General features: G+C 36.6%; 1 protein-coding gene across 4 annotated transcripts in view; it reads left to right on the forward strand.

Moving 5' to 3' along the window:
* GPCPD1 (glycerophosphocholine phosphodiesterase 1) overlaps positions 1-20,673 on the forward strand; it is a 47,228-nt gene that overhangs the window by 5,637 nt on the left and 20,918 nt on the right. For 3 of the 4 annotated variants that reach the window (XM_075035657.1, XM_075035659.1, XM_075035656.1), the window contains exons 2-7: positions 3,791-3,873; positions 8,187-8,271; positions 9,140-9,224; positions 15,702-15,777; positions 17,612-17,653; positions 18,892-19,015. In XM_075035657.1, the coding sequence (XP_074891758.1) occupies positions 3,825-3,873; positions 8,187-8,271; positions 9,140-9,224; positions 15,702-15,777; positions 17,612-17,653; positions 18,892-19,015 (461 nt within the window). In that variant the 5' untranslated portion in view covers positions 3,791-3,824. Of the gene's footprint in view, positions 1-1,020; positions 1,040-3,790; positions 3,874-8,186; positions 8,272-9,139; positions 9,225-15,701; positions 15,778-17,611; positions 17,654-18,891; positions 19,016-20,673 lie in introns of those variants that run through there. The other variant, XM_075035658.1, reaches the window with a different exon arrangement.

Below are 20,673 nucleotides of genomic sequence, written 5' to 3' on the forward strand. Positions count from 1 at the left end.
AGAACAAAGAGTACGCTTTTTCTCTTCCATTCAGCCTGCAGAATGCTATGCTTTAAATCTTTGTTGCTTTTTTTTTTTTTGGGGGGGGGGTGTATGAAGGCAAGTAAGTGGATTTCTGAAATGGCAAGACTCCTGGTTGCTTTTCTCATCTGAGACCATGATGAGAGCTTTGTCTTGTGGCAGGGGAACCAAGATTGCACATGACCCTACCTAGTAGGCTGTTGATGTTGCCCCTGCTCTGGAAGCCTCACAGACAGCCTATTTTATACAGTGAGGTTGGATGATGGGCAGGGTTACCTGAGTCAAGCTTTTGAATGCAGCATGTCAGTACAGCCCCAGGACTCAGAGTGCTGCTCTGCAGTCACCGTCTCCTTCGGAAACCTCCAGAGATTGTGAAAGGTAAGGGTTTGCTTTGCAAAAGGAGGAGAGTGAGAGAGACTTGAACTGTGACATGCTGGGGGAGAGAACATGTTTCTGTTGTAAAAGCAAGAATCTCTAGGTAGAGAAACACTTTTTTTTTTTGTGAATTGCTGATACCATTGTGTGGCTGTCTACCTTGGTGAGACCTCTTTCCCATGAGGAAATGACCGAGATTCAAGTGTTCATTGTTTGCCTGCATGTAGTTGCAGTCCATAAGCTGACCAAAGGGAGGAAGTGGGACATAGGATGAGGGGCAATTGTTTGCACCCTAGGCTAGCATTTCGACACACGTAGTTGCAGCAGATGTGAAGTCAGCTTTAATACTTTTGAACCCAAATATTTAAAAATGGTCATTGCAAAAGGACTTCTAGTTCATAAATCTGCTGGGTTGACTGTTAATATTTGCTGATTAGGAAGTGTTTAACATTTTTAATGTAATTGTTCTAACTTGTTTCAGTTCCTCTAAGCAGACAGTTATGACCCTTCTGAGCTCAGCATTCTTTACGTTCTCCAACAGTCCATCTTTACAGGTGTGGAGAGCAGAGAGGACTTTGTTATTCTTTGTCAGCTTCTTCGGTGAGGCAGTGCTGGAAATCTGAAGGAACATAGGGTTTAAAAGGTAGCGTGACACCTGCTGGTCAGAGGGTTTTATTGTCTAGGGTTTTTTGCCATTTCTCTCTGGGAATTAAATTACTCCTCGGGAACCATCAGTAACTAGACAGCTAAAGTTATGCCTAAATAAAGCATTTTCGTATCTTGTCTTGAAAGCACAGAATGCTTTACAAGTGCATGATAATATACAACACAGGCTTTATTCATTAACAAAAAGCAGATCTTTTTTTTCCTTGATCTGTGTTTACATGCAGTGTTCTGCTAGAAGAGATGTTTCTTCAAAATGAGGGTTAATACTTTGACTCTAAACGTGAATGTAAGTGCAATACTTGTAGCTGCAGTTGTGCTAGAAAAATCATCCCTGTATTTGGTGATGTAAACTAGAGTTTTTCTTCTCATACACATCCCATGGGCAGGTTGAGTACGTCTTTGAGATAAAGTACTTTTTGAGCAGAATTTTGACAACTTTACAAAGTCAGTTTATCAAAATCTCTTTACAGTTAACTACTGCTATATAGAAAAGTAATATTCTTTTGCTAGGTGGTTTAGAAAAGCCCACAAATGTCTTGCAAGTAGATACACAGAATTTTTACAAGATTGGCTAAAAGCTTTATAGACTTAACAGGATTTCAGATTTTTCTCTAGGAATGGATGGGTAGTTAAGTAATTTGGAGTAAGACAGACATGCTGGTTTTTGTCAAGTTTCATTTTGAGTCATGTTGCATTGGCTTTGGAAGCTTGTTTTTTTTTTTTTTACAAGGCAAAAGCCTGTTCTTGCTTTGGGGAACTGGGTTCAGGCTTCAGCTGTCACTTACCTGCTTTGTAGTCTTTGGCAAGGCATTTTTGCCTACTTCCATCTCCCCTTTGGCTCCTCTGCTTTTTCAGTTAAAGGGTGTCCAAGCAAGGACAGTTGTCGAACACAGCCAGGGCCCTGAGCTGTTCAGTGTTATAAATGCACACTAGTAGTTTATATTCTCTGCTTTAAATGGAGATTTTTGTGTCATACTGGACCGGTTTCACAAGTCCAATTTTACTTTCAGCACTGAAATGTGCTGCACTTCTGTGTCTAAAAATAAATGCTAGAATGTGTCACTGTTAACATACAGACCACCTAATATCACACATATGACAAAGTTCATAAAGGGTGTGTGCTTCATGGAATTCCTGTTTATAAAGTGTGCTTATTTCTAGCTTCGGTAGTTTGGGATTTTATCATTTGCAGAAATATTACTTGTAAAAGTTTACATGCAGAATTGGAATATATGACCAGAAACATCTATATTGATACCATTTTCTTGCTCTCATTTTACCACTGAAAAGTCCTCTCCCTTGACATGGAGAGAGGGAAATAAGGGTGGAGAAAAAGGAATGTAAAGGCAGCAATAGTTAGAAAAGGAATAGATTGAGAGGAGGAGGGGAAGATCCAGAAGAAAAATTGTAGGTGTTTAAACCTCAGACCTTAACTAACTTTCTGATTGCTCAAGAGGAATAAGGATTGATTATGAGCTTTTTTTTTTTCTTCCTAATTGGTATCTGATTTTTCTTTAGCTTTTCTTGCTTTCAAGGCATCTGTTAAACTGCCCTGTGCCTTTGAAGGCAAGGGCTTGTAGTAGAGCTAATGAAAGGTAGATTTTTCTCTAGTGCTGGCAAGTCTTCTTGTCGTCTTATTAAAGCTGTTACTAAATGACTGCTGACCAACATAAAGTGCTTTTGTCCTATTCAAAAATAGCAACAAAAACATTCTACTTGCTTGGTTTAAAAAAAAAAAACAAAACCAACAAAACAACAACAAACAAACCGCAAAACCTACAGTAATATAAAGAAATGGATTAGTTGAGAGCATTGCAAAGTTAATTCTGCATAGAATTAGTATGATTATTTTGCAGCCCATGTCCAAAGGATTATACTTGGGTGATGACGGTTAGTCTAGCAACATCCAGACTTGGACCTTAATATGACTACTACTTTCATAAATAATATAAAAGGATATGTGACATCAATAGTGTTTCTGCTGAAATTGGGAGAGTGGGATTCTGCCAGCTTTTTTCCATCAAGTTACTGTGTATTGGAGGAGGGTAGAAAATTGAAGCAGGGTCAGTCTTCCAGCTACAGTCCTGGCTATAGAGGCTGTAGGCAGTCCCTTCCTGCTGTGGTGTTTTGAAGACTGCTTGGTGCTTCTTGTTGTTGGTGCTCCATGTGAAAGGGTGGAAGTATTGGTAGGGGAGCACAGTCCAAGGTGATGAACAACTCACTGCCTGTGACAGCAGAGAGCTGTCATCTGTCATGGGTTCTTCCCCTTTTTCCTTCAAGGTGTTAGTGCTTGTCTTGTTTTGAAGAGGATGCTGAAGAACAGTATAGATGAGACAGAAGTTACTGCTTGCCAAAGGTCATAATCTTAAATGTCTTATAACTTCCAGTGGCCTCTTTGGGAGCAAAATTAGTCAAAACAGAGTTTTTTGAAAAATCTCAGCTTAAGACTGTTGAATGCTGCATGACATTGATACTTGCATATGGTATTTGATTTGCTAGTCTTTTTCTTGTGCCAGTGTTGCAACAGTGTCTTCTGCAGCTGGATGTTATTCTCTGGGGCTACTGCTGGTTTTAGAGAACTCTCTATTTTTACTGCTCACTTAAACAGTAACATCACTAGTGGCTTACTTCCCTATAAGTGGTGGGATTTGTGTTTCCTCCTACTTTGGACAGCAACAGATGTAATGGAGTCTTCCTGAAATGTAGTATCTTTTTCCTCCCATTGTAGATTTCAACTATCCTAAGACGAAAGTTCTGCAGGTATGACCTCTTCTCAAGTCACTTTTGAAGTAAGAGGACCATCAGTACCAGGTACCCAAATCATGCTTTCTCCTTTTTGTATGGTTTAACTACAAGAAAACTGAATAGAAGAATGTTTAAAGACTGTCTTGTCTTTTTTCTTCAGAGGTAAAAGAACATGTGAGTTCAAATACCAAAATGAGAAGTCATTGTAAAATACATGAATTAAGAAATTTCACATAGGAATTTGAAAGTGAGATTTGGGAATTAATTTTTACCTTTTTCTTCGAACAACAATTTCATAGTGTGCTAGAGATTTTGATGCTAACTGAAATGGTTATGATTGTTTTAAAATCAGTGTTCTGTCTCTAGTAACTTTTTATTCCATGGAAATGAGTATTTACATTCTGAACCATGATAGTCAGGCATGCATTGATGTGTGTGTTCTGGTTTTTTTATTCTCTCTGCATACCTGTTGAAGGCTCTCCATAACAAGATGTGACCTCTTCTAGGAGTTCACTAGGACAGAAAGAATATGCAGCTTAATTCGATATTCCATCTGTGCAAAAATGTGTAAAATATATTCCATAATCTAAATGAGGAACACAAGGTGTCAGATCACGTAGAACACCAAGATTTAGTGTTGATAAATTGTGCTTATTATTTTGACCTTCATCTTCAGGAACTTTGAAGGAAGGTCACCAAAAAAAGTAATTGGTGGTTGCCTAACAGAAGCAGATGAATGTGGGAACACTTACAGATTGGCAAAATTCCTGTTACAGGCAAATACCAGATGGCATAAGTGTCTGTTGTAGTTGGTGGAAAAAAAAATGATATAAACATTTTATAAATTTTGAAAACTGCCCCATGTTAGACCTCTCCTTTGTTTCTGCCATTTGACTGGGAAATTGGGAACTGAACATTGACACACAATGTGGACAGGAAGCCTTTAGTAAGAAGTAGTGTTTTTACAGCATTCTGGAGAAAACTTTTAAAGTTAAAAAATGAATTGACCTTAGATCAAATGAAGCTATAAAGCACTGGTGTAGCTATACAATGGAATATGGCAAGCCATGCTCTTTTTGCCCCATTTAGTGTTTCTTCCACTGTTGTGATGGCACTGTCACTAGCAGAGTTGACTTTGGATGTGTAACTTTTTCTTGTGCTGATAATATCTGGAACAAAAATTAGGATTAGGGAGACCTAGATCCTGCCTCACTGGCTGGTTACAAAGAATTACCTGGAAATACTTACCATATCTATAGCATCAAGAGGTGACACAAAAGGTTGCTTCTGCTTATGACAATATTGATGCTGTTGGTTTTGACTGGGGAGAAGAGCTCTGAGATGCAGCAGTGGCAAGATGCAGTCTTGTTAAAGAAGAGAGGTAGGTTTTCAGAGCTGTCAGCAGTTCTACAAACAGCAATATTTCCAGTTTATTTAGAAACATCATGTACTGATTTTGTCAGATCACTGTGGTGAGTAGTTAGTTGGTGGCACAAGAATCCTTGCCTTTAGTGCTAATGTGCTCTCTGTGCCATCATCACTCCCTTCCTGTTGATGTCAAAGCCAGTGATTCCAGGCTAACTGGCAGGATAAAAGGACATCACCAGCATAGGAATGATGCTTTGACTCGCTTTCTGTAGCCAAACCACTTCTGGAGTCAGCATTGGTGATGAAGCCCAACACATTGATGTAGACTTTCACATATTTGTGACATGCAGTGCTTCTTTTTGCCTCATCCTAGTGGAAGGAAGAGGGTCACTGAGTACTGGCTGTGACTCCTTTAGGTCTTCATCAGGACACAGTCCCATGCCAAGAGACTGCTAGGTGGCCATAGATTAGCTATTATGAAATAAAAAATGGAGCTTCTAGCTCCCAGCTGTACACAAAGATTCTTCTCCAACAGAGTTGGCCCAAGCAGAGAGATTGCAACATCAGTGAGGCTGTTGCAAGCTTTGAGACTGGGCAGAATGCCTGGAGTAGCTTCCTCTGCTGTAGCTGAAGGAGCTGTGCCAGTAGCAGCATCAGATTTCCCTGGCAAGGGGAGAGGGAGAAGTTGAAGACCCCTGAGCTTGAAACACAAAACCAAACCAAATCCCACTGAGTTTAGAATTGCCTTTGAAAAGGCAGTTCTAGTTTATCATGCATTTCACTTGTGCCTTTCCTGGGATAATTTAAGCAGCATTTTACAAATCCTGATTCAGCCTTGCAATGTAATTGTTGAAGTGAGTTTAGGGGTGACTGCACATCTTGTTCAAATGTTGCCTTTTGTGTGTTGTACCTTGCTGAGTGATAAGTATTCACTGAATGTTCACAGGTTTGTTTAAAAAAGAAGGCCAGAAAACTATTCTAGCTAGCTGCTACTGAGAGGAACATAATTTAGGTGGCACTTCAGAGATTGGCTGGTGTGTACACTAAGATGTACTAAATGCTGCTATTTTAGAGTGTTATTAAAAGAATTTTAGCTTCTCTTTAGTATATCCAGTCAGAAATTCTAACCGTGTGGCATTCAGGTGGTCTTCCCTCCCCCCTTTACCTCCTCCCTGCAAAACCAAACCATAATGCGCCTCAGTACAGAGTGGAAAAAGTAAAGTGCCTGACTGAGGCAATTGTGTGCAATGAATTGCATAGTAAGTATACAGCTGATGTTTGTCTGTGTTTGTGTGCTTACAGTGAGCATCCAAGAAGCTTGATTTTTTTAAATGAATTGAAGCAAAAGATTTTATAAAAAAAAAAAAAGAGATTGTAGTTCAAGATGTTCTTTAAAATTATTTCAGTTTTTTAGGAACAAATTATCTTATTTAATTCCTGGCTCTCGTAGATTTTTTTGCAACCCCTGGGTCTGCAGGGGTTTCTTTCATGAACAATCCTGGCGGTATCTCATATTAGATTAACCTGTATAGTGGGAAAAAATGGACACAATTTTAGAGGCATAAGGACTTCCTCAAAACGGTTATTTCAGACTTTAAAGTTCCAGCTATGATATTTGGCTTAGTAAAAGGTAGTGTATCTTTGTTGTATATAGCTTGCCTACTTTGTATCTTGAGATAATTGTGGCTCCAACTCTATTGCTACTGCTTTCCCAGTTTGAGAACAGAAAATCACCATCATAGATGCTTTATCTTGCTTTTGTTAAGATTGATACTTCTTCTCTCAGACTTTTTAGCTGTCAATTTGATCTTTGCTTTTCCTGTTGATGAGGCATGCAGGATAGTTCTGGATATCCTCTCCCTTTTTTCTTAAATGCTTCCACCCCTGCCACCAATTAAGGGACTAATTTGACTTTAGCTAGACTTCCTTATGTCTGCTTTGGTTTAAGGATGACTTTGTTTGAAAATTTACATTTAGGCATTTTATGTTAGAGGCTGAAGTAAATCTCAGTATTTTTTTAATTACATTTTATTTATAAGTTGCTCAAATACTATGGTAGTTCTTAGATTTTGCATAGCAAGCTTAAAATGTTAAGCAGATGGTGCCTAAATATACTTTAAAACTTCACATTTTCTCCTTCTGCAACAGATTTTTCTTGTGTCTAGAAATATTGTTGAAACCCTGCAAAAGCAAAATACTAGTTTGTCCTTTCTGTTTGTTTTTATCATTGTTGTTGTTCGTGCAGTCATATACATACAGGTTTTGTATTAAAAAGAAGGGTAAGTTGCAATGTGAACTTTAACTCCTGGATATCCCAGAATCAAGCATTCTTGTACTATTTTAATCTTTTGGATTCATTCTTTATGTATGTATGCGTTAGGGTAGACAGTGTGACAATTTCATGGTGGTTTTGTGTAATGTTATGTTTTTATATCCAATAAAAAACTGAAAGCATAGCAGCAAAATTAATTTTATTTCTCTCAGGAATAAAATTAATTGGATGTGTTGTCTTGGGAATAATGCTAGCAACTTCCTATTTGTCTGTGCTTTCTAGATTGTTGGTGTGAATTTTAGAGAATTATGTTTTTAGACATGTATGTTACTCAGTACTGTGTGTCTATAGGTACATATATTTAAAAAATGGACAGTATATAGGAAAAAACTGGTTTGTCTTGACAATAAGCATTTTACAGTGAAAATCTGCCTGCTGTGTTTCCAGAGATCTTTGAACAGTATTACTGCAGAACGATTTGGAAGTCAACCCTTTTAAAGACTGGGGTTGTCAGTAGTCCCTCTCTCAGTGAGATTCTTAAAATGGTGAAGAAAATGCTGTTGTAGTTTTGGGTGGGGGGAGAATTCCTTTCTGAACTGAAAAGAGGGAGTTTAGATGGGTGATTCTGGTGTATATGTTTAAAATATTTGAAGGTTTGACCATGTAGGCTGTACTTACTAATTTCATGTAGGCTTGAGCAGTGATGATTGTGGGGTTTTTCTGTTTGTTTGTTATTTAGGAGAGGTTTTTGCAATATGTGGGAGCTGCAGTGCTTTGGGAAATTGGAATCCACAAGTTGCAGTGGTCCTCCAAACTGATGATCGGTAAGTTGGGTTTTTGTTTTTTTAATTTGGTCCTTTTGAAGTAGCTGGACTTCTGGAGCAACAAATTTATTCTGGCTTTGAGTTTGTAAACTATTGAGCTACATGTACTGTTAGTAAAACTCTCCAGAATTTCTTGTGTTGCCCTTGCACATTTTGAATGCTTAGGAATGTGTCTAAGAAAATCTTTAACTTGGGTATGCTTTCCTAGTTACAGATGATGTTTCTACCGTTGTGACTGACATATTTCAGTAGTTTAGTTGTAGACATTTTGAATAGGAAACAGCTATGGACAATTCTCAGTCCCATAACTATACAGCAAGTTATAGGAGATGTTTATAGTGTTTACTTTCTTTTTAACCGATACAAGTTATTACTGTGGCTATGAGGAGATGGGGAGACGATTATTTAAAATGGGAATTGCATTAAAACTCTTAAGTGGTTTGTGTGTATATAAACATGAGTGTACATGAAGAAAGCTTCAATGCAGCAGAGGAATTCACTGTTTTCTTAAAATCGTGTCCTGCCTATTGCTGTTTGTATGATGCAGGGCTCACAGGATGTATTTATAATTGTCAGTGACTTGCTGTGTGATCTTGGATGAGTCCCTGAATTATTTCATTATGTTTTCCCCATCTGTTAAATGAGGATGAGAATTCTTGCTCCATTAGAGCACTTCAGATCTGTACATTAGAAAGTGCAATTTCAGTTCCGAGTATTGTGCTTTGCGTGTGTTTGGCTAAGTTACCTTGTAAAAACCTTTCTTGCAGCAATATGCTGAACTTTATTTTAGAACATCACTTAAGACAGACATATGTTGGAGGTGGCTGTTAGGCTGTATTTTGGAACTGTTTTGGTTTTTTTTCCACAGTCAATTATGGAAGGCTACTGTAGAGCTTCCTAGAGGAGTTCCTGTTTGGTATCGGTATTTTAAAGGGTACTTCCTAGAACCTAAGGTATGTACAACCTTTTCTATTTTAAGTTGGCTCATCCCTAGTAAAAAAATTCCCTTATTTGAAGTAAAAAGGATTTTCTGAGTTAAACTTGAGTTTTTAGAAAGAAATCTTAATTTGTAACATATGAAGCATTAAAACACTCGTGGAAATACAAGCAGTTCACTTCTGGAAATACATGACCATATGCTGTTAACTTTATTTTTGTTAAATTGTCTTCTCTTTTACCACTGTTAGTGTTTAAAAAATTCCAGTGATAGTGAAATGCCTGACATTATCATAAAGCTTAAATGATATGGTAAAGTTCTCATTAGTTATAATGGGGCTATAACAACTTCTACAGTTATAATTGAATATGGACTTCAGCAGGGCAAGGATCTCTAGCATGGAAGCAAGCAGGAGAAAAATGGTTAGTGTGAGCAGGCATATTTAAATTTGCCTAATCTACTACAGTCTTTAAAATTACTGCAGATTTTTCAGTGAAACATGAGAAGTATTAACTGGCTTTTGTGCTGCATAATTAACATATGTTAATCTCTTGGAGTGGAGTGAAAAGGTGAAACAAGGAATGGGGCATCCCGGTGTTTTCTCTAGGTTTGCATATAGGTATTTGCATGAGTTGGGGCAAAAACAACCCGAGACACACAGATGTGTTTTTACAGGTATTGATGTCAAAGTTGCATGTGAGTTGAATGTATGTGGCAGTATACTGGTCTGTAAAAATTGTGCTAGGGTAAGGGGGAAGTTCTTCAGAGCAGTGATGGGACTGCATCCAGAAAAAAGTTGGACTAAGTTGGGAAAATAAGCAGCTACTCTAACTGTTTTTCTTAATAACAAGTAATAACTGTAAGAAATAACCCATTTAAAGCTATCTTTGCTGTCTTTTTTACTCTGTTAATATCCTGTAGCTATTCACCCTGGGCTTTAGTTCTTCATTGAAATTGGGATTATGAAGGATGTAGCTAAATGTGCAAAGGAGTTATAGAATCATCTGGTCTATATCTTTTAAATATTTTAAATTACTGTCAAGAGCATGTAAATTGTTGTCAGCTGGACTAGCCTTTCTTTCACTGAAAAAATATTTGACAGAGGTATCATCTCAGTGAAGGATACTAATTTTAAATGAAACAGTTCTGTTTTTTCATTACAGCATGTGAAATAGTCTAATCTGAAACTGATGTTTAAATTGCTATTCTGAGGCAAAAGAAGGGAAGGCCAATAATAGATTTCTTTTTCTGAGGTCAAACTAAGGCCAAAAGTAGATCAGTTCTTACAGCTAGCAGCTCTGATGGGACTCTTACATTTTTTGCAAATGCCCATAAGTTTAAAATGTAAGCAATAGCACACTAGAAAAAGCACACTTAGAACAGATTGGCAGAAAACGTGCTCATAGACAACACAATTTCTGTTTTAACATTTGAAAAAGTTTACGATATGTATTGGTGAGTGTGTTTCTTTAAGTAGGTGCTCTGTATCGTGCACGCTTTATGTACCGTGTGATGCAGAGTCTGCCAAGGTAAGTATAAATTTTATGGAATACCAGCATAAAGAGCTACTGTATATAAAAAGGAGAAAAAAAGAAAACCACCCTACAAAACAAAGTATGTGAATTGCCAGGGTACGCAGTTATCCACTTAGCGGTGTCTAGCCTGTACCTGTTAAGTTCACAGGACTTTATTTCTTATAACATAAAGTCTTTTGAAGAAAAGAATTCCAGCTACAATGTTTTCTTTCTCTTTTTTGTAATTTTTTGGAAGAACAATGAAAAAGCAGGATCCCTTCATTCTAACAGGAATATCATACACAGTATAGTGCAAATGAAACAATGTATGGAGGACTTTAGCATTAACAACTCTGATAAGGAAAAGATACTTTTAAGTTAAACTACTCTGAATATTTTTATTTCAGTGAGTTTTTCATTAGGGATTGCATGTGATTAATCTCCTAAATTTGATAGGCTTGTGGTATGTGATCCCTCAGACACTGTTAACTTTTTATATCAGCACAATTTTGTGTGTCATGGTCTGTAGTAGGATAACTTAAATACATGTGTAGTCTTAAATATATGTTAAAGCCCGAATATATGAATTTGACACCACATAATTGAGTAAATCATGCTGAAGACAGATCCAGCTGAAATTACTGTTCCTTTCCTTTCTATATCAACTGCATCTTTGAAGATGCTTGAGATGGACATGGTGGCAAAGCTGGGGGTGATACATATTTACACAGAGAAATGATAGTTCTCATTCAAAATATTACTACAGACTAGATGCGAAAATAGATATAATAATTCACATTTTGGAAAAAAACAAATAGGAAAGTATTTTTCTTGCCTCCCTTTAAAAAAAAAAAGTCATCATTTGATCTCTGTTAAATTATTTTGCTTGAATCGTACAATGTCATGGGAAGTTAGGTTTGTTTGCACTGAAGCATTTTGGTGTTGATTGTGGTTACATAAATAGAACATATTTTTTTAATAATAGATTGAAATGTATCCCTACAAAAATTCTATACAAATAAATGAATGTATATACAAAGAACATTTTGCTATAAAATTCGTGCAAGTGTGAACGTTTTAATGATAACAGAAGAGTCATCTTAAGCATTTTAAAAGAAAAGTAAATACATACACTTGATGAAATAAGACAGTAATTTAAACTATTTTGCTTGAGGTTTGTTCGTTTCTTAAATATAGTCCGGTATCAGTTACCTCACTGTAAGGGTCTTCCCATGTTTTATTCTACACCTATCTTCTGTTGTTTGGGGGGGATGACACACCAAAACCCCCTTATCTGAATTTAAGTCTTCTGTATGTCGTATGTTTTAGGAGAATGTTTTTATATGTATTGTTTGTGTGATGCATATTTGAAAACCTTACTAAGGTAAATGCATGCCTTATTCTGTTAAGCTATGTTCTGTATTTGTTTTTCCAACAGCAAATAAGCATGCAAGTTTAGGGTTATTCCTTTCAAGGAAAGTGTGAAATAACTAAGCTATCTGTGCATGTAGCAGGACTTTTAAAACTGGATTGGTCAATGTTTTTCACACTTACTTAATTATATTACAAATATTGCTTAATTATAGAGGTTTCAAATGGGAACTTAAATTTACTTTTCTAAAATGTAAACAAATCAAATCCATTTAGTGCCTGGAATATAGTAAAAAAAGGTGAAACTTAGGTCTAGGGTCAGTAATTTCTTTAATATTGGAATGGCTTAGAAAAGCTTTTGCTAGACTAATAACCCATGGTTAACCTTATAAAAACAAAGGAACACCTCTGCTGTGACTGTGCTGATAGCAGATTTTGTATTAAACTGTTACTGGAAATACTAGAGCTGTAAAATCTCTTTTTAGCCCAGGGCTTCCTGGCAGGTGACTTATATGTGCTGTTGCCTTGCAAAGTTAGTTGTGATGACTGAATGGCTTTGGTTGATTGTTTGGTTTTGTGGTTAATTATTGTCTCTTACATGGTACAGAAATCTAGAAAGATTTTTGTCAGAAATCCAGCATCAGCAGTTAAGTCTTAATTCATTTAGTTGTTCATGTTCTTGAAGTAGATTAATATTCTTGGAACATAGTTTTAAGAATTAAAGTGCAGTTGGATAAATATAGTTATGTGTGATGGTTTTACTTTTTTTTTTTTTTTTTCCCTAATGCCTACTGTGTTATGTTGCCTTGGATCAGGAAGTTTGGAACTGACCTCCTAGATTGTCATTTAAACATCCACGGAAGTGCTCTCATTTTTTTAATTGTACTGAGCACCTAAGCACTTCACGCAGATTGTGCATCAGACTGCTTTGAACCCCTGGAACATTATGCTACATAGGCATTTTACCCTTAATGTTAAAATTGTCTGATGACTACTGGGGGACCCCCAGCTTCTGACAGTGTAAGAGAACTTGATTTTTAAAGAAAATTCTTGAATGTCCTTTAAGAGCTTTAAAATTGCCTCAGATGTTCAGCTAATTACAAATCAAGCAACATAATTTTTATGTTTGCTTTAAAAAAAAAATAATTTCCTGTGTTAGTAGGGAGGAATCCATGCCATAGTGCCACTTACTATAATCTCAGTGTACTGCCCACTGGGATGCTTGATGTGACATTTGGATAGGTGCCCTTTTAAGACTGTCCTAACAGAGGCTGACTTTTAGGTAACATTACCATACTATGAATATTGATGACACATCATTTACTTCCGCTGCAGGCTGATCTGAACTGGGCTGTTGTTCAAATGTGGTCAGTATATGCTACTGAAATTACATCAGTATTTTAACCTCATAGTTACAATGGCTTCTATTACATGTAATTAAAACACTATTTAAATGCCTATAAATGCAAAGACTGTCTGACCAGGCATTGTGAGAGGGCTTTCAGTCATGTCTGTGCCTGTTCTCTAATCTATTGCCCTTTTTCTTCTGGTAGGTTTGCTTGCCTCTTCTTAGTATGGAAAGGGTTGAGGATTCCTGGGATTAAATGCATAATCAGACCACTGTATTCCTTTCAGGGGATGAAATTTTGCTGAGTGTATCCAGCGTGTTGTGCTTACTGTTGGGATGTTACTCAAATTCTCATTCATAATTTTAGAACCTAAAATTAAAATGTACAATTACAGTAGTATAAGAAATAAACTGGTATTGGTATTTTTGGGGTTTCTACAAGGAAAAACCTTTGCTTACCTTTTGAAGAAAACAGCTGAATCCATGTTAGGACAGGCTTGCATTCCCTAGGTTTGCAAGTTACAAGTTCTGTGTATGTTCATGGGAGTTGCTGTTGGCAATCTTGCAGGCCTGCGTGGTGTTAGGAAATGATAGCCTCCCTACTTGCAAACACAGGTTTCAGTTTTGAAAACTGAGATTGTGACATGCAAGTGTGGATCTGCTGTGAAAGAAGGGGGAAGAAACTTCTCATTATTTACTTTTCCAGAAGTCCATAAGAGTGATCATTGTGGCAGCAGTGAGAAGATGAGAATTAAAACTGCCCTATAACAGGAATAAACTGAAAACAATAATATCGTATTTTATTTGTATTTACATGCATTCTATCTTTAAAGCATAACTTTAAGCATATGTATTTTATTCTGACATGACCTTTAAGTATAGATGCCTCTGAATTAATTAGAAAAACTGAATTGCTTTTAGCTAAGGCTCACAGAGCAAACCTGTCTTGCTGAGCACTTTTAAAATATTTGGTGTTTGCTGTTAACTCATCCAAAAGCATAGTAGATTAAATGTGTTTGATATACGTCAGGAAATCCCATCTGCTGCTAGAGAATTTGAGTGAGCTGTAAGATAACAAAGCATTATGGTACTGTGTAATTATACTCCTGAATTGTCTGGAAGTCCCTGTTGATCATCTATTTAAACAAGAACCTGAAGTACTGGGACAAGTTGGTGTTGAAGCTTATATGACTCTGGCAATAGTAGCAAGTCTTTTTGGAAATATGAATTACTCAGGCCCAAACCACCAAAGTAATGAACTGCAGCTATTTGACAGTGGCTGTTATGACTGATGGCAACAACCACACAATGTTAAGGGAAACTTCTTAAGGTGGCTGAGCTGGTAATCAGGCATGTTCTTTCTGTTGTTAGCCAGTGGTTACCTAAAAGCTTTAACTTAGAAAGCTATTTCAAACTGAAATAATTCTGAAGGAAGAGACTGAGTTACTGTTCTGACTATCTGTCTGAGTATTGGCTATGTTTGTCAACAAATGTAGTCTTTTGAGGGATAGTAATTTTTTTTTTTTTTGTGAAAGAATCTGATTTATCTTGCTTCAAATGAAATAGACTGCAGGGGCTTTGCTGCTGGCTGATTGGATTGTATCAGTGTCTTTTTGCCTCTGAGGAAAGCAAAAATTGAGGCAGCAAAATCCCAAGTATTTATGTTTTCATTAGATGGTAAATAATTTCCTATTCTGTACCACAACTAAAGTAACTGGGTTTTATAGACTTTGAATTAGTCAAGCAAATTTTGAGGGAGAACCCACCCCTGCAACTGTTAACTGCATGAGTAGATGTTGAGTGCTGTTTGGAATTAGAGAGGTGGGATATGTTTTTTCATAAATTGTTGCTGTAGTATCTTAAGAAAAAAGCAAGCACACTTAATGAGTTCAGACACACTTTGTTTTTTTGTATTAGAAGGAAACTAAAGTAGTCCAGTGGAGTAACTGTAAGCAGTAAAGATTTAGTAACTCCATGTAACATCTCCACCCTGTCAGACTTTGTCACAAGTTTTGTCATATGTATACCTGACGCATCAGATAGCGTCATCAGCAGTTGCAGGGGTAAGAAACAAGCCTGATCTGTTTTCTTTCTTTTTGATTCTCTATTCTCTCTCTCTGTCCTTCTCTCTTTCTTCTTCTCCTTCTTTTTCTTTCTTAAATCTGGAAGTTTAATTCACAACCATCCCAAACAGCTACATGGGTAGAAGATCAGATATAACAAAAGAAATTATTGCAGACATTTAACTTTTAAATTACAGACTATCGATGGTCCCTGCGAAGTCATAGTTCACACGTGGGAGACTCATCTACAACCACGATCAATTACCCCTTTAGGTATGGGCATCAACTGCATCTGTTTGAGGCATATGCATAAGATTGCTAATATGCTGCACATTGGTTTAGAGGGATTGATAACTATAGTTTTAAGATACTTAAGTTTATTAATGTGTTGGAGGTATGAACTTTTTCTTTGCACAACATGGGCCTTACTCTCAAATATATATATAAATAAGTGGCTTAAAAATGGAGTGGATATGAAATTCTTTGCTGCCACCCTTAATATTATGTGGTTTTTTATTAATCTGGAATTGTAATAATTTTCTGTAAGTTTAATTCTTTGAGACTAAGGATCCATATTTTTTCAGAGAAAATGTGGGGAGGGGGGAGGGTGTGAAGTCACTGCTGTTTTGATTTAACTATTATTTCATTAGTAAAACTTTAAAGCAAAAATTTTTAATTAGGCTTCTTTACGTAAATGGATTAATGTAAATAGAAACATGAATGGGCTTACTTACCTGGCAATTTAGCAGAAATTTATTTTCCTGGAAGAAAAGGTGGCATGCAGACTTGCATAGAAGTTCCTAATGCTTTTCTGAACAGGGAAAAAGTTTGTTTTTTAAGAGTGACTGAAATAACCTTTGAACGTAGCTTGTAATTTAGATCTCTTATGCTGCTATGGGATGGCATGTTTTATGCGCTGTCTTTTCTAGGATATGAAAAATGTTATTTCTTCCACATTTAGGAGTTCACATCTATTAAATACCTTCTGATTCACTGAAAAAAAAGGTCTTTTAGAAAGAAGCTGGTATTAAAGAAACTGTTTGTTAATCATGAATAGTACCATGATCATGTCCCGTCCTGTCCTGTCCCCCCCACCTTTTTTTTTTTTTTTTTTTAATTTCAGTTGAATTAGTTGTGTTTCTATTCTTGTAACAAGATTATGTTTCTGTATTTGTCAGTAACTGATTAGGGAAGCAGTCTACCCTCTGCTAGGGTCTAGACTTTATCTCTAAATTTGGATAACTTCATTCCAAATAGTTAGGATTTTTTTTCCCCAAGTAGTACCCTATGCATGATAAGCAGTCTTTAAGAAAATGCAGCAAAACCAGGATGTTAGCACTTGGTCATTATGATCCTAAATTGTTGCCTGTGGTTATTAAAAATTGAGGGCAGGCCCATAATTCTTCTTAGAAAAAAATGGGATTAATGGCTGTAGAGACAAAATTTTGTTAAGATTTATGTTTTGAGAAATGTATAGTTTTAGACAAGTGCAATTCTGTTAATGCTGATGGATCTACTTAGTGCCTTAAGATTTCAGTTATTAAAACTGTGGAGAGGGTGAGGATAAAATTGTGTGAAATGAGTGTTTTGAATATTTTGTCCTAGGTTGGTTTCTGTCATATGGGCAGAATAAGCATTTTAATTGTGCCTAACTTGATTTAGAACCTTTAACTATAAATGTGCAGGAGGACAGCTTTCTTGTGTGTTTACAAGAAACTTTAATGTCTTTAACACTAACAAGAAAAGCATCTTAGATTCTAGTAGGATGTAGATATTATCAGCAAGTTACTGCAGCAAACTAGGAAATTATGCAACCTTCTTGCTTTTCTCAGTTCAGATTACTTTAGGTAAAACATCTTACGGCATTTTGTGTGTTGATTGTTTTTTCTTGCAGAAACTAAGAAAAAGCATAAATTAGGAAAAAGCTTTATAGAAGGTTGCAATATACATGCTTATTCTTTGTCTGTTTCAGTTTTCCTACTTTTTTATTAGATGTACTTTTTAGAAGTGAAGTGGAAAAGTAGAACTAATTTAAATTGGCAATGATTCTTTATAATCTGAATACTAATTAATTTCTTTCATTCTTTTCCCCTCCTTTTAATTCTAGAAAATGAAATTACTATTGACGATGGATACTTTGGAATCCGTAGTAAGTGAGATATATTGACCTTTACTCTTCACCGCATATTTAATTTTAACAAGGTTAAGTGCTGTAGTTGAAAAATATTTGAAATACTAAGTTTTGACAGGAATTGCCTGTAAGTGATTGTTTTCTCTGCTTATATGGTTATTTTTGTATCCAGCATTTGTGAATTCACACTCAGGCTGTAATCCTTTCTAATGTTAAAAAAAAGACAACAGTTGAAATATTGTCAGTGTGCTGGTGTTAAAGGTCGATGCAAACTTTGGATCGTGAGCATGTATTTTTGGAAATACAGAATAGACTTAGCTTTCTCTTAAAACCTAGCCTGAGAAAAAACTCTTTGTGCCTAGAAAAATATTGTCACTTATACTAAATGTACACAGTCTGCCTCTTCGGTTAGACGCAAAAATGCCAAAACCTCTCATAAGCTTAAACCTCATGTTGTTGTGCATGCATGTGTCTCACTTTGGGCAGTTCTAACCCACCTCTCACTTAATGCTCAAACCTGTGCTGCCTAAGGTAACTCTTTGTCATGTCTCATGCATCTTGTCTTAAAGCTTTTCCATTTTTCTTCATATCTTCATCAAATGATAAGTTTTGCTAGGAACTCTTCAAAACTGTGGGGTCTGCTTCAGTGCCTGGTCTGGTGGCTTGTGCTTTCTGGCCATCCTGCTTGTAGGCTTTCCTTGTCCTGATGGTGAGGTTGAGGATTCTCCTCCATGCTTTGTTTCCCCATCATATCTGTTACTGTGTCCTTACACTGCTTTACTGGCATTGATTATGATGAGCTAACTTTACACATGTATCTCAAGTTGTGTGTGAATCTTCAGAGTTCTATCAGTGTTATTCCATGTATTGAGAGATCTCAGGGCAAGGGAATGTTATGTCTACCTTTGGAGACTTAACTTAGCCCTTGATACTGTAAATAAAATTAACACTGGAATACTTAGTGCTCTCCAGTTTATGTGTGAAGCTGGCAAGGATCATTGTTCCTATGTAATTCCCTTAGAAGCCAGCAAACAACTGCAGTATCTGTTTGTCTGTTCTGGGTAGTTCAGAAAAGACAGGTGAAAGGATGTGCTCAACAATTGCTGTGGAAATACTATTGAATAAGGCTGGTGATAAGGGGGATTGTCTGCAAGATGATGTCAGAGGAACTGTATTTATATTTTTATACATTAAACTGTCTAGAGCTCCCTAAAACAAGTTATCAAAGTGTCTTCTACTTGTTTAATTTTTGATAGATGGTATTGAAACTGTGGATGCTGGGTGGCTGACATGTCAAACAGAAATAAGATTACGTCTGCATTATTCTGAGAAACCACCTGTAGTGATATCTAAGAAGAAATTTAAAACATCAAGGTTTAGGTAAGAACCTGCTCATCTTGGTTTGCAATTTCTCTCATGTTAATTGTCAGTACTAGTGATTTTTTTTTTTTAGTAAATGTAGCCTTTAAATTTGGGATTGCTAATAGGGGTGTACTGTCAGGTCAATTTCCAAGTATTTAAGCACTCTGTAAAAATATGGTGAGAATATCAAATCAGTGGTGTGTTTCAGTTACCTCATTTTATTATTAATGTAGTATCAAAAGAGTTTCTTCTGTTTTAGTGAAGGAAGACAGTCAAACAAAACTATTCTAGTTTCACTGCTGACAATTTTCAGCTCTTGCGTTTCTGATGGTTATTAAGCTGTTAAATATGTGCTATCACATCTGCTTTATACAAGTTAAGCAGTAGGTAACAGGTGTCTTTCACAAATCCTATTCCATATTTGCCTTGCTGTTTCCTGCTGCTTGGGTGGAACTGTAATGTTCTTAAGTAGTTCTCAGCTGTTACTTTCAGAGAGTTTTCTACTTTGTTCTTTTTTCTTAACCTGTTGAAAAGAATGGAAGTGGAAGTTGGGGGAAAGGAGAAGGCTTCCAGGTTTTTTGTTGCTTACTACTTTTTCTCCTTAGCAAAGTAAACAGCCCTCTCCATTTAGTATATGGTTAATTCTCCGCTGGCATTACAGATTTTCAGTCAATGTCGACAGTGGAGATAATAGCATTCTCTAATCACTTTTGTTGCTATTTAGATCAGTTTGATGTTTTTATCTGCAGAGGTGTCTCAAAAAGCAGGCATTATTATAACTATACAGTTGACTGACAGAAGTGTGTATCTTAGTCCTGATGTTTCGAGGACTGCACTATTGCCCCTAGTGTTTGATCGCCTTCTGCTCTTGAATTTCTGGGATCTGGAGTTTGCTCTCTCTTCTCTTCTCTCCCCCTGCCCCTTTCCTTCCTGCCTGCATTTTTTTGGAGCTCTGTGGTTGCCAGACTTTATCCGAGCATATATCGTTTTACTGTGTGGTGTAGGCTTGTTTTCTGCATCTTTCACAGTCTTTTCTGGGGGTGGGTGGAGGGAAGAGTTGACATGTATAAAAACCTCTCCTCCTTAACTAGAACCTGACATGTCTGAATGCATGATGGTTGTTACTACTAACAATCCTCAGCAAAAGTAGTTTTTCACAACAGCAGTTTTTAGATAGTACATTAGCCATGTGTTACTCTTACCAATGGGGAAGAAGGGAGCAGGAGTGCTCAAATCCTTTGACAGACTAATGGTGTTTCTCCCAGTCCTAATCTTGCATACAACCCATCTTCTTGCTTGGAAAGGATTGTGGTTCCCTGTTTCCTTTAATGGAAAACTTTAAAAAAAAAAAACCAAACCCAAACAATTTTATATTTAATTGCTAGAAGTCAGATTTTGAGCTTATAACATATGAGCAACTTCCAGCACGCTGCTATCAAAGTGATTTACAGATCATTCCAGATCATGGGAGTTACTTCTGTACTGTGGGCCTTATTTTGATGGTCTGACACTTGATTAATTTTTTTTTTACCCCCCCCCCCCCTCCATTCCAAAGCCTCTGATGAGGGGAAAGTTTATTTAATACAACATTCTTCAGGGAGAATTAATACTTATGTCCTGTTCTCTAGAGCTTTGCTATTTTTGCTTGTGTGTTATATCAGGTAAAGAGAAGCCTG

The sequence above is a fragment of the Buteo buteo genome, chromosome 9, assembly GCF_964188355.1.
Source record: "Buteo buteo chromosome 9, bButBut1.hap1.1, whole genome shotgun sequence".
Lineage (NCBI taxonomy): Eukaryota > Metazoa > Chordata > Aves > Accipitriformes > Accipitridae > Buteo > Buteo buteo.